A 22,652-nucleotide genomic window follows, 5' to 3' on the forward strand; every position below is an offset into this window, starting at 1 on the left:
GGGATCTGACTGGATCTGACTGAAACTCCCACCACCTTAGCAGCTACAGGCGTGAGCAAAAAAAGAAGTTTCCATTGACACCTATTAGGATTTTCAGGGTGTGTGTCTGTCATGGATGGAGATGGGAGCGATTAATTTGTCCATTGTGGTCCTGATAGCAACCTCCTCCCTGTTATCTAAAATTATGTAAGGGGGGTGGAAGCACACCTGGAGATGTAGCTATGCAATAAGAGTAACAACAACAACAACAACAACAACAACAACAACAACAACAACAACAACAACAACATTCAATATACAAACAAAACCAGTCTTAACAATAAACTCTGTAAAGCATCTTATCAGAAACGACTAGCTATATTATTCTGTGATGGGTAAAGCAACTTTTGTGTTGCCCCCCAGACTTCATAAGCTGGACAGTTGCATAATTTGTATGATTTAATAAGAATAATTTTATTTTAAATGCACAAACTGATAACTTTTATGGGGTTGGGGGAAATGTTATGTTATATATTTGCTATTATATAAAAAGCCAATAAAAGTATATTTTTTAAAAAAATACAGGAGAGAAATGACTTTGCCCCTTGAGATTTTTGGTAACTGGATCCCAAACGGGCAGAAAACAGACTGGCAAAATGACTGTGTGACAGAGGATGGGAACGTAAGAAGGAGCTGGTGTATCCCCATCGTCAAGAGCAGGCACCCCCACACTTCGGCCCTCCAGATGTTTTGGACTACAATTCCCATCATCCCTGACCACTGGTCCTGTTAGCTAGGGATCATGGGAGTTGTAGGCCAAAACATCTGGAGGGCCGCAGTTGGGGATGCCTGGTCAACAGCTACAGAACCTCATAAATGTGCCCCATAGCACAGCGATGGAAGAACCTGAGGCCCTCCAGATGTTGCTCGTCTACATCTCCTGTCATCCCTAACCATTGGCCATGCTGGCTAGGGCTGAAGTATGTCCAACAATGTCTCAGTGGCCACAGGTCTTCCAGTTCCGAGTTAAGTCTTAAACTGGGAAAACCAAGTTCAGAGTTCAGTGAGTAGCCTTGGACCCAGTGATGTAGAAGAGCAGGAACCTGGGGGAACACAGACAATATGTGGACGGCCACAGGTTTTCTACCTCTGTCCTAGCTGGTCGTGTAGATGTTACTTTTAACATAATATTAGCAAAGAGAGACGAATTTTTGAGCAAATTAAACTTTATATATATATAAAAACCTACATTTTACTAAGGTTTATAGAGAAAAATGTAGTATCTCCCCCCCCTTTCCCCCCACCAAACCAAGACTTTTATCTAGATACAATAAAAACACAAAGGGTGGGGGGGGGGAGAGAGAGAGAGAGAGAGAGAGAGAGAGAGAGAGAGAGAGAGAGAGAGAGAGAGAGAGAGAGAGAGAGAAAGAGAGAAATTTAAGAAGCGTAGAAAAGAGGTTAAAAGAGAAAGATACGAAAATAAGACTTGGAAAGTAAAGAACTTCTGATTCTTCATCTGCCCACTATATAAAAACACTCAACTCAACTCAATCCAATATGTTGTTGTTTAGTCGTTTAGTCGTGTCCGACTCTTCGTGACCCCATAGACCAGAGCACGCCAGGCACTCCTGTGTTCCACTGCCTCCCGCAGTTTGGTCAAACTCATGTTCGTAGCTTCGAGAACGTTGTCCAACCATCTCGTCCTCTGTCGTCCCCTTCTCCTTGTGCCCTCAATCTTTCCCAACATCAGGGTCTTTTCCAGGGAGTCTTCTCTTCTCATGAGGTGGCCAAAGTTTTGGAGCCTCAGCTTCACGATCTGTCCTTCCAGTGAGCACTCAGGGCTGATTTCCTTCAGAATGGATAGGTTTGATCTTCTTGCAGTCCATGGGACTCTCAAGAGCCTCCTCCAGCACCATAATTCAAAAGCACCCATTCTTTGGCAATCAGCCTTCTTTATGGTCCAGCTCTCACTTAAATACATCACTACTGGGAAAACCATAGCTTTGACTATACGGACCTTTGTCGGCAAGGTGATGTCTCCGCTTTTTAAGATGCTGTCTAGGTTTGTCATTGCTTTTCTCCCAAGAAGCAGGCGTCTTTTAATTTCGTGACTGCTGTCACCATCTGCAGTGATCATGGAACCCAAGAAAGTAAAATCTCTCACTGCCTCCATTTCTTCCCTTCTATTTGCCAGGAGGTGATGGGACCAGTGGCCATGATCTGGGTTTTTTTTGATGTTGAGCTTCAGACCATATTTTGCGCTCCTCTTTCACCCTCATAAAAAGGTTCTTTAATTCCAATCCAATTCAACAAAGCCACTTTCCAGCGAGTTTAACTTTAGAAGACTTAGTGAACCACCCTAAGTGTCTATGGCTGAAGGGCAGCATACAAATTTAATAAATAAAATAAATTAAAATCCACACTTCTACTTCCCCCTGGAGAAATCTGCTGTTTGCTGCTGAATTGGGGCAGATGTCAAACAGGTTTTCTCCAGACTGATGTTAGCTCTGATTTTGGTGCTAAAGAGTGGGTTTTCTGGGGAAAGCATGGGACAAGCGCAAAGCCATTCAGACTCATGCTTTCTAGTGGAAGTGTGAACAAGCACTCACATTTGTGAGATGATAAATAGCTTTAGCGGCAACAAGATAAAATGACTACAGGTTTGTTTGTTTTTTTGTTTAAAGAGAATTCAGTTGGGAAAAAAGAACTAACTGAACATGCTTTTCTGATAAGCTGATTTAAAACACACCCACCCACCACAATTGTTTGTGCGTGTGCGTGTGGTTCTTAGAGCTGTTATGTCTCATTTCCAAAGCAACCTGCAGAAGTAACTTCCCCTTTTGTGTTTAATACACTGTGGTTTAATCTATTTAAAGGCAGCCTCTCCCCACAAGAACATTGTTTTGCCAGACAGATAATAACTGGGATGAGCACAGTTATTTAGACTGCACACCTTCTTTGACCCTGCCGAGTGCCAAAAAAAGGTAACTTTATACAACAACTCGTTTTTGGGCTTCCAGCAGTTTACCTTTTGCTGCCTGCTTACTTAAGGCTAGTTTACACCAACAGAGAATAAATGCAGTGGAGTGGAGTGGTTAGAGCAGGGTTGGGGGCACTCCAGCTCCCCACATGTTGGTGGACTGGAATTCCCATTCCTGTTCATGAGCCATGCTAGGAATTGTAACCCACCAACATGTGGACAGCCACACGCCTTCCTAAAGCAAGACGTGAACTGGAACATAGCCATCCATCTCTGGATTTTGCAACGCAGTTCTCTGACCGCAGTGTGTAGCAAAAAAGAAGGAAAAAAACTAGGATAAAGTGTGCATAAAAATGCATATATTAGTGAAAAGTGTTTGCTAAAACGTGAAGAAATTGGCACTAAAATGCTGGTGAGTTTTCACGAGGGCTTAAAGGAAGTCGGCAAACTGAGCTGGCAATGTGGAGAACTGCATAAGATGGGAAAGATTAGAAACTGAGGGGAACGAAAAATGACAGATTCACCAATCCCTGTAAATAACTCACTCTGGCTGGTTATTGAAACTTCATAATTTTTGGAATACATAACATAATTTAATCAAATTTGCAAAAAGGAGACCTCCACACTATCCTTTAATTTCTTTTTTTAAATGTGCTCTAGAGTTCTAGACTGATAGACAGATGTACAAAAATGTTCAAAATATGGCCTAGACATGGACAATATTTTTAAATGGCTATTTCTCAGCCGTTCTTCATGAGAATGTTGTGACACTTAACAAGATCATGTACCTTACCAGGTAGATTCACATTTCCATATTGAATGTGAACTTCTACCTCAAATTTCAAAATCTCTACCTCAAATTTCAAAATCTCTACCTCAAATTTCAAAATCTCTACCTCAAATTTCAAAATCTCTACCTCAAATTTCAAAATCTCTACCTCAAATTTCAAAATCTCTACCTCAAATTTCAAAATCTCTACCTCAAATTTCAAAATCTGACTGCTTCAGACTTCTTGGCTGCTTTTTTTTGGTTGTTGCTGCCAGTCTTCAAAATATGAACTATAAACTGTCAGCTGCAAATGTTGTCTAAATCTAAACACAGCATAGTGTTTGAAACACATGTCAACGATCAAATACAGTGGTACCTCTGTTTATGAACACAATTGGTTCCGGAAGTCTGTTCATAAACTGAAGCGTTCATAAACTGAAGCGAACTTTCCCATTGAAAGTAATGGAAAGTGGATTAATCAGTTCCAGACGGGTCCGCGGAGTACTCAACCTGAAGCGTACTTAACCCGAAGCATGGGTGTAATTGGTTCCGGAAGTCTTTTCATAAACTGAAGCGTTCATAAAGTGAAGCGAACTTTCCCATTGAATGTAATGGAAAGTGAATTAATCCGTTCCAGATGGGTGCGCGGCATTCGTAAACCGAAAATTCATAAACTGAGGTGTTCATAAACCGAGGTTCCACTGTAGTGTCTAACACCAGACACCATTGAAATTCAACTTATCAAATACAGCGAAACACTCGATACAGCTGCAAATACTGTGTCAGATGCTAGACATACTGTTCTATGTGTGCTATGATCACAGATGGACAAATAAGTGTTAGGAGTTTGTGAGTGTCTGGCACCTATAATTCTTGGACTCAGCATGTGTTAGAATTAATTTAAGGCTTGGTGTGTGTGCTGGACACTTTTAATTTCTGAACTCAGCAAGTATTAACAGCTAATTAAGCCAGGCTAGTTCCTGTGAGGTGATAGCTTGTGTGGTGGGCCATTAAGAGAATAAAAGATTAAAAGGAACCTGGGCTGGATCTATATTGATCTGATAAGCGTGTTTTTTTAAAAAAAGTTTTATAAAGTTTCATAGGAGTTTCCCATTGCCAGTGGTTTCTGTGATGTCACATTTTAACAATGCATTGATAACTTTTTAGATGACGAGTGTAGATTAGTCCTCGGTGTGAGATGGAAAATGACGGCAGAACTTACGTGAGAGTTAGGAGTTATGCGGCAGAGAAGCAAAGTAGCAGGCAGATCTGTTTGACTCCAAGGCTGTGACTATGGGAGAAACAGGACCTTTTCGGGGTGTTAATGCTGTGAACCCTTCCGTTGAAAGCTCAGGTTCTATATGTGAGTAAATGAACCATATACCTTAAAGACACCTCAGTCTCTGCTGTGCCTGGAACCTCTGGAATCTCAGAGATCAGGTTGGCGTGCAATACAATAGAATTCTGTCAAAATATTGGTGGTTTGTGGATGGATTTTTTTGGGGGGTGATTTTGGCATAAAGGCAAGTCAGAACTGGGGAACCACAATGCAGATCCTAGAAAGCACTGAATAGAAGCTTAAGTCAGACTGTCGCATTCAAAACATACTGTATATTCCGGTGTATAAGACGACTGGGCGTATAAGACGACCCCCAACTTTTCCAGTTAAAATATAGTTTGAGATATACTCGCCATATAAGAAATACGACCTGGCGTATAAGACGACCCCCGACTTTTGAGAAGATTTTCCTGGGTTAAAAAGTAGTCTTATACGCAGGAATATACAGTAAGCTAAGCTATCGCCTGAGAAGGTTGTTGACATTGAGAATAGCACTTTCCCAAGCTTTGAAGCGGTATGTGGTGCTGCTTCCCGACCCTGCTACATGCAGAACTCATATATTTAGACAAATTGGAGGCATAATTACAGGAAACAAGCCCCAAAGGATATCGACTTCCTTCTGTGAGAAAGCTTTAAGGCATTCTATAGGACTGTTCCCTGCCCTCTAAGAGTTCCTATGTTTACTTGCATTCTAGGCGTCAACTTAATTTTCCTGTCTGTTGCGGTCCCCTGCTGCTTCCATTTGTTATGGTGACATTTTTGTCAAGACTGCATGCACACGAAAGCTCATACCAAAATAAAAACTTAGTTGGTCTTTAAGGTGCTACTGAAGGAATTTTTTTATTTTGTTTCGACTCAGACCAACACGGCTACTTACCTGTTAATAGCATCAGGTCATTGCTCTATCCAGCTCACATTGACTGGCAGTCATTCTCCAGAATGTCAGAGAGTGAAATTCTGATGCCTTCCAGAGGTTTCGGACTACAACTCCCATCATCCCTGGCCTATCAGACACACTTCCAGGGGCTGATGGAGTTTGTGGAAGGCTGGTCTGGAGATCCCATGCAGGGCCACAGGGATCCACTTCCCTTCGCAAGCAGGTTTGCTGGGTAACCAATTGAACGGCAATTGCTTCTGCGCTTTTCTGACTTTTAAAACCATCGGCATAAAGGAAAAACCGAGGATGTCATGATGACCCACGAAGGCACAAATGGAGCAATCAATGTTTTATCATGGCTGTTAAGAGTAATTAATGGCCATCCCAAGGAAAGGGTGTTTTTCGTTAATAAAGGCTATTCACCGGGGAAAGTTGGGAGATTATAATGTAAAATGACCACAATGGGAAAAGAAATGTCTGGGTCACCGTGTCTGCAGGCAGCTGATTCTATATTATTTAAGAGAGGCTGTACTGGCTTGAAGTGGACTTTTTAATTAAGTGGAGGGAAAGCAGTCTAGTCACACTGGAACCAAGTTGATTTTCGAGCCCCTGAAAGCCTATTGTCCTGTTAAGGAAACGTGGGTGGTTAATATGTACTTCACCACCGAAGTTGCATCTTGCAGTGCCCCAAGAGCAATGATTGGTTAGCATCCTACCCAAACGGAGTTTAAATTTCAGCAGGTTCAAAGGTGAGGGGCAAAGCGTCCTCCGGAGTTGGTGAGGTGGAATCGAGGTCTAGAAGATAGTGTCTATCTTGGAGGTCAAGGTAAGAACTGACTGTGTCAGCTAGTTAGTTTTGCAATTAAAAAATGTCCTGAGATGCGTTCGGGCTTAACAGATTCATTGTAGCATAAGGCTTTGTAGACTACAGTATTGCCTAATCTGAATCAAACTATAAGATGAAACATCGCTCAGAATCACCCAGATGGGTGGAAATGTGAGATGATTTAGGAGGGAGCAGGAATCCTTTTCTTATTCAGCTGGTCTACTCAGTGTTATCTTTCTAGGAAAAGAGGTGCCAGAACTCACCATTCTTTTAGAATGCCAATGGTGCCCACTTGAGATGTGTCGGAACCGAGTTCTGGCAAGTTCTGGCTGGAAAAAAAGCCCTGGGTTTCCAAAGGGGTTGCAAGAAATTGATTGCAGTTTGAATGTAAAATTCCTAATATATATTAATATTCTCTCTCCCACCCATACACATATCTTAGGGAAATATTCCAGATCTTTCCTCTTCTCCAGTCCATGTGCATGTTAAAATGAAAAGTAGAAAACACTGTTTGCACTGATGTTCCCTTGCATATGAGAGTCTTGAATTACAACTGAGGAAGTTTCTTGAATTATAATTGCTTAGAAAAGGCTAGCCTGTGCCACAAAGCTTTGTTAGTGCAATGCAGGAACTCATTCTAGTCTTGTTTGGAGCTAATAGACCAACAATGCAAGCGGGAGAGTTCATTCTCCTCCTCCTCCTCCTCCTCACTGGTTGCATACAGACCTTACATTTGAAGCACTTGTAAAGCACATAAAAGCACATTTAAAGCACATTACTTCACCCAAAGAATCCAGGAAACTGTAGTTTGTTAAGGGTGCTGGGAATTATAGCTGAATGAGGGGTAAACGACAGTTCCCGGGATTCTTTGGAGGAAGCAATGTATAAACTCCGAATCCATATTAAGTGGCAATGTGGGCAACTCCCCAGCGAGCTTCTTGGCTAAATGAGGATTTGAGCTCTGGTCTCCATGTCCTCATTTGACATTGAAGGTACTACATCCTAGGAAGAAAGAAAGAAAGAAAGAAAGAGAAAATTGGAGATAATTAAATCACACCTGAACAATACACTAAACAGTACGTACGTCATGGTATAGCAATGTGTGCTTGGATTTATAATTCAATGAATGATCTGTTTATTTGCAGTCCCATTTGTAAGGTCAGGCTGTGCCTGCTGATGAAGATGAAGAGAACAATTGTGTTTCTTTGCATTGTTGCCATAGCCTGGGCAGCCCCAGTAAGTTCCTCTTAATGGCTTGCAAAATGTCAGACATGTCCACGGGCACGAATTAGCCGTCAAATGGGCGCATGCAGAGATGTAAAGGAATATATTCTTACGTGAAAGCAATGGCTGTTAGGTAGAGGAACTCGCAGGGCACATTGTACTTAAAGACAGATGAACAGTGCATGGAATTGCTTGAGAAACATGCATGGAAGACTCCAGGTGGAGTCTGAGCAGCGGCGTCCTTAACGCGGCAACATGCCAGAGCTATGCACGTGCAAGGCACGCTGTGGCCTAGAAACGTTTTCACGCTGCAGTAGGGCTCCCAAAGCATGTGCAAAAAGCCACCAGCCTGGCATTCAACACCAGCAGTTGCAGACTCGAGGGCTTGCTGATATGACAACCACAATTCCCTAGGATGGAGGAGGGGCTGGCACACAGCACAGTCACTAACTGCCCGGGCCGTGTGCCCCTTACCCGGGCTGCCCCTCCTCCCAAGTCATACCTCCCCCTAACCAGAACCGCTGTAATTGGGCCTCCCCCTGCTCTCCTCCCAGGCACATCCCACCAAGTGCCCTTACAGTCAGTGAAAAACCGTTGAAACACTGAAAAAAGAATTTAAAAGGCTATTAAAACAATTTAAAAATAATTTAAAAGAGGAAGCCCTCTTTGTTGAGCAGCAGCAGCAGCAGCAGTGCTTATAAAACCTGTCAGACCCCGCCTTGGGCCAGGTAGATCGAGGCAGGAACAGGGCCCTTAAGCCAGGCATCCCCAAACTTTGGCCCTCCAATTCCCATCTTCCCCGACCACTGGTCCTGTTAGCTAGGGATCATGGGAGTTTGTAGACCAAAACATCTGGAGGGGCGCAGTTTGGGGATGCCTGCCTTAAGCTCTCAGCAGAGTGGTCCTTGCTGGGCCTTATGAAGCATGTGAGTAACTGTTAAGGAGAGGTAGGTAGCCGTGTTGGTCTGACGCTGTCAAAATAAAAAATTAAAAAATTCTCCAGTAGCACCTTAGAGACCAACTAAGTTTGTACTGTGTACAGTGGTACCTCTGGTTATGAACTTAATTCGTTCCGGAGGTCTGTTCTTAAGCTGAAATCGTTCTTATCCTGAGGTGTGCTTTCGCTAATGGGGCCTCCTGCTGCGTGCATGCCTCCAGCGCACAATTTCCGTTCGCATCCTGGGCCAAAGTTTTCAACCAGGAGCAGCTACTTCCGGGTTAGCGGAGTTCGTAACCCGAAGCGTTCGTAACCAGAAGTACTACGTATAAGCTTTCGTGTATCTGAAGACGTGTGCCCGCACACGAAAGCTTATGCCCAGTAAAAACTTAGTTGGTCTCTAAGGTGCTACTGGACTATTATTTAATTTGTTGAGAATTGACTCAAATTACAAATGGAAATTATTTTTGGTGGGAAATTCTCAAATTAAATGGGTTGTTTTTCCATAGTCTCTTTAGTTTAAATCTTTCCCTGCTCCCGTTTTGCAGAATTTTCTGTGTTGTTACATAAATTCCCATCATACCCTCCAACTCCCGGTAAGAAAAACCTGGGATCAGCAGCAGTGCGGCACCGGAAGTCGCTTCTACGCATGTCTGGACATGCGTAGAAGCAACTTCTGGTGCCGGCGCTGCCTGATTTCCGGTGCCCAGACATAGGCAGAGCGGCACCCGAAATCGGTTCTGCGCATGTCCGGATATGCGCAGAAGGAGCCTCCCTGGTAGGTCGGAAATCCGGGGGATTTATGGGATTTTTCTCTATTTGGGATAACAGCATAAAACGGGTTTAAATACGGGGGTTTCATTTGAAAAACGGGAGACTCGGCAGCTATGATTCCCACTACACATCAGACCAATTTTTTTTATCACTTTTGATATTCTCTGTTGGTTAATTCTTAAAAGTGAGCTTCAATTGCCTTTTCAACTTTGTTTTTTTATTTAAAAGCTCTCGCAGAGTGAGCCAAGTAACAACAGTAGCATCGGGGGAAATCAGGTGAGTTCATCTTTGTGAAATTTCTTGGCTATGTGATTTGATTCTGCAAAGTTGAATCATATTTCAGATTTCCTTTGACATATATTCAAGACCCACTGCTCCTAGTAAGAGCTTAACCATATTGGCCCCTACTACGAGTATCTGGGGAGCCCAGCTCTCTCATTCCAAATGCAACACAGCACATAAGGTATAGCCTGGGCAGAGAGTTACTCCAGGGTTGGCCCACCCATGAGGCAAGGTGAGGCAACTGCCTCTGACGGCAGAATCCACAGGAGCAGCTGATCCTGATGTAGATCTTCACTCATGCACTGGAGGTGGGGAGGGGGAGTAAGGCACCATTTTGTGATTCGCCTCAGGCGGCAAAATGTATTGGGCTGGTCCTGGGTTACTCTGAACATTGTAGCTCTGTGAAGGGAACAGGTATCCTCTAACAACTCTCAGCACCCTTAACAAACTGCATCTTCCAGAATAATAATAATAATAATAATAATAATAATAATAATAATAATAATTTATTATTTATACCCCACCCATCTCCAACAGAAGAATAAAATAACTGATTAAAGATTAAAAGCCTCCCTAAACAGGGCTGCCTTCAGATGTCTTCTAAAAATGCCTGGCAATAACAACAACAACAACAACAACAACAACAACAACAACAACAACAATTTATTATTTATACCCCGCCCATCTGGCTGGGCTTCCTCTGCCACTCTGGGCGGCTTCCAACAAACATTAAAATACATCAAATTTCACAGATTAAGAACCTCCCTAAACAAGGCTGCCTTTAGGTATTTTCTAAATGTCAGGTAGTTGTTTATCTCTCTGACCTCTGATGGGAGGGCGTTCCGCAGGGTGGGCGCCACTACCGAGAAGGCCCTCTGCCTGGTTCCCTGTAGCTTTCCTTCTCGCAGTGAGGGAACCGTCGGAAGGCCCTCGGCGCTGGACCTTAGTGTCCGGGCAGAACAATGGGGGTGGAGACGCGACCCTACTCTTGTCCCACAATACTCTGGCTGGTTTGTTGCGGATTAAGATGGAGCGGTGAACATTTGGATTATTCTAACTCTGAGGGCCACAATTCCTTCTTACATACCAGGGTTGGGCAGTGCCAGAGGCAAAACTGGGAAGGGTTCCCTAGAAAGCGGGACTGTTGAACCATTCTGGGAAGCCATGACTGTCCAAGTGTTATAACAGTGCTTTAAATGTTATACTGTGTACGCAGCCAAATAATGGCAGCTATTCCTCGGTGGAATAAACAAGACGGTCAGGTGATGCTATCTTTACACCCAACCATGTCGTTTTTGATCCTGCACTCCTTTGAAATCTGACATTTCGCCCAGGCCTAACTTGGCACTTCCTGAAAAACTAATATTTAAAGAACAGCGGTTTTCCTGTCTGTGCCAAATTAAGCTCCCGTTTTAGCTCTTGTCACAGGTTCCAGCATGTAGCCTAAAGCCTTGAAAACAGCCCACCCACCTGCCATTGTCGCCGTCAATTAAGGCTAAGCAAAATCAACAGCAGTCAAGCAAAATGTGTCAACTCTTTTTATTTCTGGTCACCCGGGAGTGACCTCTAGCAGGGAAAAAAAAAGTGTTAGAAAAGGTTTTGTTGGAAGTGCATTGACATATATGTTGCTTGAAAAATAACCCCAAAGCTATAGGAATGGCTAATAGAATGTGACAGATAGACAGGTTTTGGTGTTTTTTAAAAAAAGGAATCGAAAGAGCAATTGGATTATGGAGAGAAGACCACAAACCCACCTTCCCCAAATTTAGGCAACCAATTCTTCCTCTGAAAATGGTAGTAAGAGTGTTAGATCACCTCTGGCCATCCTGCAATTTGAAAACTGGCTTGCACCCTGCTCTGAAAAGAATTTAAAGACATGCTAGCCCAGGGGTCAGCAAACTTTTTAAGCAGGGGGGCGGTCCACTGTCCCTCCGACCTTGTGGGGGGCTGGACTATATTTTGAGGGGGAGAAATGAACGAATTCCTATGCCCCACAAATAACCCAGAGATGCATTTTAAATCAAAGCACACATTCTACTCATGTAAAAACACGCTGATTCCCGGACCGTCCGCGGGCCGGATTTAGAAGGCGATTGGGCCGGATCTGGCCCCCAGGCCTTAGTTTGCCTACCCATGTGCTAGCCCTATTCCAAGAAGAAGGGGAGGGGGAGGGCCCTCCCTAGCCACACCCCCTCAGAGCATCACTGTTGACAGCTGCATTGCCCCTTCATGCATTGGTGGCTGAGCCAGTGTGGTGTAATGCAGTGTTTTTCAACCTTTTTTGGGCAAAGGCACACTTGTTTCATGAAAAAAATCACGAGGCACACCACCATTAGAAAATGTTAAAAAAATTAACTCTGTGCCTATATTGACTATATATAAAGTAATTTTTCAATTTTTTCCACGGCACACCAGGCAACATCTCGCGGCACACTAGTGTGCCGCGGAACAGTGGTTGAAAAACACTGGTGTAGTGGTTAAGAGCGGTAGACTCCTAATCTGGGGAACCAGGTTCGCGTCTCCACTCCTCCACATGCAGCTGCTGGGTGACCTTGGGCTAGTCACACTTCTCTGAAGTCTCTCAGCCTCACTCACCTCATAGAGTGTTTGTTGTGGGGGGAGGAAGGGAAAGGAGAATGTTAGCCGCTTTGAGACTCCTTCAGGTAGTGATAAAGCAGGATATCAAATACAAACTCTTCTTCTTCTTCTTCTTCTTCTTCTTCTTCTTCTTCTTCTTCTTCTTCTTCTTCTTCTTCTTCTTCTGGGAGGCTTCTCTGCTTGTGGCAGATCCCCACAATTTAGAACCCTGGAAGATCAGTATTCTAAACCACACGAGAGACCTACACAGGTAGAGAAGGCTCCCTGAGGTGGCATGTAGAGGAAATGCCCCCAAAGAGATCTATTTATTTATTTGCATTGATTTAAGATCACCACCCTAGGTTCCAGTCTCCTTTTGCATTATGAGTACAGGAGGCGGGCCCTTTCCACCGTGGCACCTTCAATATGGAATTTTCTCCCTGGGTAACTCCAACAGGCCTTCTCTCGTTGAAAGCGATTTTATTCAGGAAAGCCTTTTAGGATACGTTTCCCTTCCCCCTCACCCCCATTGCCTCCAGGAACGGTTTGACATCTCTCTGGGCCCTCTATGGGCTCAAGTCCTCCTGTCACATGACTGCCACGGACCACATTATGGCTGCCACCGCATGCTTTCCCACATAGTCTCCGTAACACAAAGCCAGCCTTCAGCCGAGTATTGCATACTTCTTACTTGGGAGTCTTCCCACTTTTCTTTGAGCAAGGGCTGTAGCTCAGTGGTAGAGCAGCTGCTTTGTAAGCAGAAGGTCTCTGGTTCAATCCCTTGCATCTCCAGGTAGGACTAGCAATGTCCAGTGAAACCCTGGAGAGCCACTGCCAGTCACCGTTCAAAACTCCTACTGTTCTAGGCACATTTTGCGACAGGGAATTTCATAAACGCGAGCAGTTTCTGAGATCTGGGTGCAGTACTGCACCTAAGATTTCGCATTAAAACTGCCACTGCTGGCACTGAGAGTGTGAGAGGAGAAATTCCTCCCTGCTAGACTTCCAAAAGATCTAGGGGTCGTCTTATACACGGAAAAATACAGGTAGGTAGCCGTGTTGGTCTGACGTAGTCGAAACAAAATAAAAAAAAATTCATTCCAGCAGCACCTTAAAGACCAACTAAGTTTTTTTATTTTGGTATGAGCTTTCGTGTGCATGCACACTGGTCATACAAAAAGAAAAAACTTAGTTGGTCTTTAAGGTGCTGCTGGAAGGATTTTTTAAAATTTCGTTACGGAAATATACAGTAAGGTTTGTGAACTGAACACTCAAGGTGGGTGTCTCTGCCATCAGTTGTATAGGCCCTAAATATGTGTTTATTCTGGTGCCAGAAAGATATATTTTTATATGAAGGGAAAGGGGTGTAGGGAGAATCCAGGGCTTGTCTGCAGAGTGGAAGGAAAGGAGGACCTTTTTCTGCCTCCCCACTTCCAGCCACTCTCTGAAGACTGGAGAAGAGACCCTCTTAAGAATATTAGGGAGGTGGGCAGGGGAAGCATGGCTTTGGTTTTGTTTTTTTGCAGTCTTCTGATGAGGACTAGACCATGTGGAAAATGAGTGTAAGATTTTAGCTGCAGTTCATTCACTTTCAGCTTTGTATTCTTGTTATAAAAAAGTGTGCCCATAGCCTAGGTTTAAGGTGCCATTTAGATCCTAGCTTTCATATCTCAGTTTCTAACATTGCTGCCAGTCAGTGGAGACAACATTGAGCTAGGAGGACCTATGACTTGACTCAGTGTAAGACAGGTTCCTATGTTCCCTTTTCATTTCTGTTCAGTTCCTGCTTCCTGATTATGTTTCTCTCCACAGGATGTATCAAACGTGGACCACACCAGCAAACACGATGGTGCAGAGAATGACGAGGGGTTGTATGAAAGTGGAAACAGTGGAAATACCACTGATTGCATCAACAGAGGAGATGTTGGCCATGAAGAATGTAGAAGAATCGAATCTGCCACACCCAGAGATACATTCAATGGAGCTGATGATTTAGTGAATGCTCTTGGAAATGCTGGCAGAAGACCTGAGAGCAACCCTAGTCATTCCACAACAAATGGAAGCAGAGAAGAACCCACTGCTGAAAGGGATGTTACTGGAGAGGACATCCCTAGGGGTAACTTGGAAGGTGGAAACTCAAGTGATGGCAGACGTGGGACTGGAGATGGGAATGTTGATTATACCATCCGAACAGACCTTTCCACAGTCACTCAAAATGACGATGGAATGGAAAACCACATTGGCAACATGGTTGGAGAAGGATATGGTGGCACCCCAGGAGACCAGACTAACGACACCCAAGGCCCAAATGGTGCAGGTGGAGGTGGATATGCAAATGCTGAACCTGAAGGAAACATAACCAGGGGATCTATGATAAATATGGTCCATGGAGAAAGCATTCACTGGGCGGACGTGAATGAAACCGGCAGTAGTAATAGCGGAGATCCAAATGAAGAAGGTTCTAGCGATAGCTGGGGGGAAGGACGTGATGAAGACACAGCAGCTCTGGGGGGAAATGAGAGAGCGAAGCCTAGCAATCAGACTTGCGACGAAGACAGAGAAGTTGGCCATCCTAATGGGGGAAGAGATGTTGGTGGAGACCCTGCAACCAATGGAACTGTGGAGCTGTGCCTCAAAAAGAAACAGAATGACACTCTAGGGTCAGAGGGTGTCGCTACGGTGAGTTGGGACCCATGGTGGGGCAATGTCAAGTAGAGAAGGAGCAGGTGGGAGGAGGCCAAGCCCTGACTTTGCCCCTGCCACCCCTCCCACTTCTGCACCCTGAGACTAGAAATAAGCTTGGTCACAAGTAGAGCAGCTTGAGGGAGGGGTTGCAGGAGCCAAAAGTTGGAGCCGGGGGAAGAATGTAGCACTGCCTCCCAGCTGCTGCTTCTCTGCTTGGAATTGCCGCTTCACCCCTTTATAGCATTTTAGCACAACCCGCTTCTCTGATGCCATTCTCCTAGTGGACAGTGGTGTGAATGCACAATTGCTCAAAATAAAAAAAAATGAAGGCACATCTCTCTTCCCATCTGGAAGGGTTGTTGTGGGGCTTTAAGCCCCTTTGCCTTCAGTTGTGGGTCCTGATCCAGATCACGCTACCTGCACTGCAGCAAAAGCTCCCGTTTGCTCTAATGAGAGCTTCCCTCCCTCAATTGCAAACAGCAAGTGCATGGGCCCAGTCTGGAGCTGAGCTCCGGGGGGGGGGGAGGCAAAGGACTAAAGCCCCTTCAATATACACCAGCCCACCCCCCGCCTGCCTGCAGTTTAAAATCAATTCATGGAATTGCGAACTGCATGATTTCATTTGGGATTTGCTTGCATTTTTGTTCCCCTTTCCTTTTGGTCTCCAGGGCACTGACGGTAGCAGTAATGGATCAGTTGTGAACCATGCAGATGGCAGCAATGTGAATGATACTGGCAGGGATGGGACCCCTGACAACAGAGAGGCCATTGATGGGCTTCCCAGTGCAAGCAGCTCTCAGGACGCCAGTGGAGGTCGCCCAGAGGATACCAGTGACCATGAGGACACCAGCGAAGCCGAGAGCAATAGCGCTTATAGTCTGAGTGTTGAGCTCATGCAAGGGGACGAGCCCGACGAAAGCCCTGAGTCTGAAGGCTCTGAGTCGAGTAGCCAGCAAGAAGCATCAAGTGAGGCAAGCGATGGGGAGGACTCAGAAGACGCGTCTCAGGGAGAAGAGGAAGAAAGTGCCAGTGAGAACGAGAGCAGCGAGCAGGCCGAGAGCAACAGCGAAGACAGTCAACCAGAGAGCAGCGAGAGTGACAGCCATCCAGACAGCAGCCAAGGTCAATCTAATAGCAGCAGTGGAAGTGAGTCTGAGAGCAGCAGCGAGAGTGGGTCTGACAGTAGCAGTGAAAGTGATGGCAAGGCTGACGAAAGCAGCAGTGAGAGTGAGTCTGAGAGCAGCAGTGAGGGTGACAGCAGCAGTGGGAGTGAGAGTGGCAGTGAGAGTGAGAAGTCCAGCAGTGAGAGTGAGAGTAGCAGTGAGAGTGAGAAATCCAGCAGTGAGAGTGAGAGTGGCAGTGAGAGTGAGAAATCCAGCAGTGAGAGTGAGAGTAGCAGTGAGAGTAAGAAATCCAGCAGTGAGAGTGAGAAGTCCAGCAGTGAGAGTAGCAGTGAGAGTGAGAAGTCCAGCAGCAGCAGCGAAAGCAGCAGCAGTGAAAGCAGCAGCAGCGAAAGCAGCAGCAGCGAAAGCGAATCTGACAGTAGCAGTGAGAGTGAAAGCAGCAGTGAGGACGACAGCGAATCTGATAGCAGCAGTGAGAGTGATAGCAGTGGTGCATCGGACACCAGCGAAAGTAGCAGTCAAGCGGGGAGCAGTGAAAACGGCAGCCAGTTCATGCAAGGGGACGAGCCCGACGAAAGCCCTGAGTCTGAAGGCTCTGAGTCGAGTAGCCAGCAAGAAGCGTCAAGTGAGGCAAGCGATGGGGAGGACTCAGAAGACGCGTCTCAGGGAGAAGAGGAAGAAAGTGCCAGTGAGAACGAGAGCAGCGAGCAGGCCGAGAGCAACAGCGAAGACAGTCAACCCGAGAGCAGCGAGAGTGACAGCCATCCAGACAGCAGCCCAGGTCAATCTAATAGCAGCAGTGGAAGTGAGTCGGAAAGCAATGGAGAAAGTGAATCTGAGAGCAGCAGCGAAAGTGATGGCAAGGCTGACGAAAGCAGCAGTGAGAGTGAGTCTGATAGCAGCAGTGAGGGTGACAGCAGCACTGGGAGTGAGAGTAGCAGTGAGAGTGAGAAGTCCAGCAGTGAGAGTGGCAGTGAGAGTGAGAAGTCTAGCAGTGAGAGTGAGAAGTCCAGCAGTGAGAGTGAGAAATCCAGCAGTGAGAGTGAGAGTAGCAGTGAGAGTGAGAAATCCAGCAGTGAGAGTAGCAGTGAGAGTGAGAAATCCAGCAGCAGCAGCAGCAGCAGCGAAAGCAGCAGCAGCGAAAGCAGCAGCAGCGAAAGCGAATCTGACAGTAGCAGTGAGAGTGAAAGCAGCAGTGAGGACGACAGTGAATCTGATAGCAGCAGTGAGAGTGATAGCAGTGGTGCATCGGACACCAGCGAAAGTAGCAGTCAAGTGGGGAGCAGTGAAAACGGCAGCCAGTCAGACAGTGATAGCGAAGACGGTGGTGAGTTAACGAGCAGTGAAAGTGAGAACGATTCGGCAAACCAACCCGACAGCGATAGTGAGAGTGCACCTCTGAGTGCAGAAAACGGTACTGCCAGCGATGGTGCTTCAGATACAGCGGAAATGGCAAGTGACGATGAATCTGCAGCAAGCGAGGAGAGTGACAGTGATTCTCAGTCAGAAGGTGGAGACACTGAGAGCGAATCCATAAGTGAAGGCAGTCAGAGCAACGACCTAACCAGTGATTATTAATGCAAAGTTGAGGAAGGATCAAATTATGGCAATGGAAGCGCTCATGATGGCAGAGGAAGACTGGACAGCGACATAGAAGCCAAGATAACCGGCCGAAACACGTTTGTCAGGAAGTTACCACCGCAAGATCTCTAAATAAGTGTGATTAGGATCATGGTCAAAGTCGAATTGGGGGCACATTACGGTAGCAGGAAAGCTGCCCCAGTCCTCATAGTCACAGGGGGTCAAAAATGCTGTGTTTATACATTTTTGAGTGCTGCGGTTTGGTTTCCAATAAACTATATGCCTTTGCACAATGGGTATTCAATTATTGGTAAACAGATACAATATAAATAAAAGCCCAGGTTCTGATACACATGTTCATTCATCAAAGACCTCCAGGGTTGGTTCTTATAAGTGTTCTTATAAGTGTTATTCATTACTTGGCTGCAACATCATGACTTGCATGTGTGAATGAAACATTGCAAATAGAATTCCTGGTAAACACCACCTGGCCTGTTTTTCTTGGTTTACTTGTTCAATATCGTGGTTCTTAGAACATTATAAATGTGCCCTGTGTGTAAACTGTAAAATAAATTATTATTTTTCATGTTGTTTCATGTATTTTTCTTGGGAATGGCCCATCCAGCTTTTACTCTCTGTTTCAAAAGCAAATCAGAGAAAGGGATGGTATTGAGCCACATCAATTTAACACTGTGCAGGAGGCAATCATGTTTTGTCTTGAATCCAGTGGTTGAGTTCCTATTTACAATTGTACGTGAGTAAATATACTACTTGATGTAAACAACATTTGGTCGCAGGAAATATATTTTCAATTTGCAGCCTTGTACAGCCACAATTCAGTGAGCGCCACAACTGAACAAGAACAACACCAGTTATTGTTATTTAACTTATAGACCACTTACATGCCCAACTGGCTTTTAATATGTTCACAAACAGGAAATCAACCCATAATTAAATTACACAATAACAACATTAATATACATTTAAAAATCAGTTAAAACAATAACATCACAAGTTCAACTCAAGGGAATGCTTCCTGAAGAGCCGGTGGAATGCCAATGCTGATAGGACCTCTAATATTTCAGCAGATAAGGCATTCCACAACACAGGCACTACCAGGCAATGGTAAAATTAAACAGGTTTTCATATGCTGATTGTAGGAAGATTATTATTTTTTCCAGGTAAGCTGGTTCAGAGTTATTTAGGGGTTTGTATGTAAGTAGCTGAACCTACTTACTACTGGTGAGTTGGTGGCTAGGGAAAATGTTACATTTCCTGAACTTTCCGAAGTATGTCAAGAAAATTATTGTTTCACATTCCTCTTTTTCTGAGCCCTGGTCAGGTGGGATAGCTGTTTCCCTTTGAAAGATAGAGCAGATTTATATACAAATGTACAGATTGAGCAGGGATGCGGATGGCACTGTGGGTTAAACAGGGCCGTCTCGAGCAGGTCGGGCGCCCTGGCGCTGAGGCGCGGAGATCACTCCGGCGCCCCTGCCCTCGCAGCGCATAACACGGCTTCCACGTGGCTTTGCCGCGCAGCGCCCCCCCTGCCGGCCCGGCGCCCTGGCGCCCTGCGCCACCAGGACTGCACCTAGAGCCGGGCCTGGGGTTAAACCACAGAGCCTAGAGCTTGCCGATCAGAAGGTTGGCGGTTCGAATCCTTGCAATGGGGTGAGCTCCCATTGCTCGGTCTTCCTCCAAGTTTTGAAATGCAGTTCTCCAGACAAGTAATGTGGATAAAAATGCATGTATCAGGGTAAAACATGCATATAATGAGTGAGAATAACATGCAAAATATTTTATACTCACGGAAATTGCTTTGCAAAATGTGTATAGTAGGCAACATTGCATTCAAACCTGTGTAAGGGAGAAATTTGCACCCGGATCCTGACAGATTTTTATGAGCGCTTTCAAATGATAATCACAAAGTGACGTGGAATTGTGGAGGTCTACATTTAAGTCTGAAAACAATAAAAATGGAAGGATTTGGCCATGCCTACCACCCAGAGGAGCCACTCCCAGAGCCTCAGGTGGAAGTCCCACTTGGAAGCAAGGTACAGTATATGCCCCCTTTATGCCAGAGACAAGTCTGTGAAGTTTTTGTTTTCTTAAGTACTTCTTCTTAGCAATTTATATAAAGCTTGGTTTCTCAAGCAAGCTTGGAGAAGCCCTTCCTGGCAGCTATTCCTAACATTCCTTGTGGGTGTCGTGAGGAAATGGCTGAGCTGAGTGTGAGGAAGTGGGGAAACTGTAGTAGCCGTCATGGATTTTCTTCTGCTTGGGTAAGCTTTCTCTGCCTCCAGTCCCTCATGTCTCACTAACAGGATGTGGCAAGGTTTTATTTAGGTCCAAGCTGGGCGCAGTCATTGGTATATGTTTCCCCAGCACCTCTTCATAAGGATAGACAGTATTATTTCTGGTCTGTGTTGCTTTCACATGTTTTCATTTCCAAGTCCGTTCCGGCCCATTTCCATGTAAATCTGTCATCCGGTGGAAATTTACACTTGGTTCAGCCCATTAATTTGGGAGCATCAATTCACAGCAGAACACACAAAGAAAACTGCCACTATATAATGCCACTATACACATCTATGGTGTGAGATAATAATAATAATAATAATAATAATAATAATAATAATAATAATAATTTATTTATATCCTGCCCATATCTTTAGGGAAGATTTTAATATTTGATGACTTAATGTATTTCAATATTTTTCTGGAAGCCGCCCAGGAAACCCAGCCACTCTGGGCGGCTTCCAGAAAAATATTGAAATACAATAATTCATCAAATATTAAAATCTTCCCTAAAGAGGGCTGCCTTCAGATGTCTTCTAAAAGTAAGATTTTTATTTCCTCTGCCTGGTTCCCTGTAACTTCACTTCTCGCAGTGAGGGAACCGCCAGAAGGCCCTCGGCGCTAGACTTCAGTGTCCGGGCAGAATGAATGATGAGCAATAATAGAGCAATAATATTATGACATATTAGAAACAGAGCCCGCTGCACTACATCAAATGGTTACAGTGCTCTGGTTAGGGCACTCAGCAGTGATCTAGCGCTAGATTAACTTTTATATGTTCCTTGAAACCACAATGATGTTCAGTTTCTGTTAATTGGTTTTCATGGGAAACTTACAGATTCTTGCTTCACACAATTAACTCAAGGCAGTGTCAATTTACTCTTGGCAGAAAGCCAAGGTCTGCCTGGCATGGAAACTACTCTCTGATTGGTTAATGACCAGCACTGAACTCTGTTATCTAGAAATGCTAGCACAGTTATTTCTTGTTAGGTGTTAGGAGTAGAAGTGCTGTGTATATGATTGGAGAGAGAGAGAGAGTAAGGATTTATTTTGCTTTGCTTTGTATGCAGAAACTCTGCTAGTTTTATTTTCTTTTAATAAATCCTGTAAATAGTTATTCTGCGTCTAGCCGACTAGTCATTTCCACCTCAACTAGCTTCTAGCACAATGGTCCAGACCTGATATTAGCTATGCAGTAGGCATACTAAGTAGATTGGTCTCAAAACCCACACTAAATGCCTGGAAAGGGGTAAAGCAAGTTCTGAGATATCTCAAACAGACAATTGGCTATAAGTTACAACTAAATTCTTCAGAGGATGAAATGTTGAGTTGCTACTGTGATAGTGACTGGGGAAATTTGCCAGATAGAAAATCTGTCACAGGATTAGTCATAATGTTCAGTGGAGCTTTAATTAGCTGGCGATCGCGCAAGCAGAACGTTGTAAGTGTGTCGTCAACGGAATCTGAGTACGCCGCATTGAGTGAATTGTGCAACGAGGTGGTTTATTTCAAGCGTTTGTTAGCAGATTTAAATGTAAATTGTGGAGAACCAGTACAAGTTTACATTGACAATCAGGCTGGTATAACCTTAAGTAAAACACAGGGTTTCAAGTCATGTTCAAAACATATTGCTGTGAAATACCAAAATGTACGTTGCAGTGTACAGGACAATGTACTCACATGTACCTATGTATCAAGTGATCAGAATGTGGCAGATATGTTAACAAAACCATTGGCAAAGATAAAGAACAAGCAAATGTGCAAGGGTTTAGGTTTGCTGGAGAAATGAGTGAACAGTAAAAGTTCCTACACAGGTGTTATTTGATGTTAATTGTCCAGAAGAATCTGTGAGGGGGTGTTCAGTTTCTGTTAATTGGTTCTCATGGGAAACTTACAGATTCTTGCTTCATACATTTAACTCAAGGCAGTGTCAATTTACTCTTGGCAGAAAGCCAAGGTCTGCCTGGCCTGGAAACTACTATCTGATTGGTTAATGACCAGCACTGAACTCTGTTATCTAGGAATGCTAGCACAATTATTTCTTGTTAGGTGTTAGGAGTAGAAGTGCTGTGTATATGGTTGGAGAGAGAGAGAGAGTAAGGATTTATTTTGCTTTGCTTTGTATGCAGAAACTCTGCTGGTTTTTGTTTTTTTTAATAAATCCTGTAAATAGTTATTCTGCGTCTAGCCGACTAGTCATTTCCACCTCAACTAGCTTCTGCGCTGTGCAGGAAAACTCTGCTACGTTTGGGCTAAAGCCACTAGAGCTATGCCTGACACTTCAAAATTCTAAGAAATGAAACTAACAAGAGGAATATTTAAATATTCCTTTGAAGTGTTTACCCAGTGCTGGATAGGCAGAGTAGGCCCCATTCCTTTTAGGGGCCCTGTGACAAC

At 44.5% G+C, this 22,652-nt stretch overlaps 1 protein-coding gene across 1 annotated transcript; it reads left to right on the forward strand.

The window, feature by feature from the left end:
* Nucleotides 1-6,759: 6,759 nt before the first annotated feature.
* On the forward strand, nucleotides 6,760-18,540 carry DSPP (dentin sialophosphoprotein). Its single transcript, XM_060278435.1, has 4 exons — nucleotides 6,760-6,770; nucleotides 9,934-9,981; nucleotides 14,377-15,243; nucleotides 15,918-18,540. Exons 3-4 carry the CDS (start codon nucleotides 14,791-14,793, stop codon nucleotides 17,949-17,951), a joined length of 2,487 nt encoding a protein of 828 aa, XP_060134418.1. The 5' UTR covers nucleotides 6,760-6,770; nucleotides 9,934-9,981; nucleotides 14,377-14,790; the 3' UTR covers nucleotides 17,952-18,540.
* The last annotated feature ends 4,112 nt before the right edge of the window (nucleotides 18,541-22,652 follow it).

Source organism: Zootoca vivipara, chromosome 9 (assembly GCF_963506605.1).
Source record: "Zootoca vivipara chromosome 9, rZooViv1.1, whole genome shotgun sequence".
NCBI lineage: Eukaryota > Metazoa > Chordata > Lepidosauria > Squamata > Lacertidae > Zootoca > Zootoca vivipara.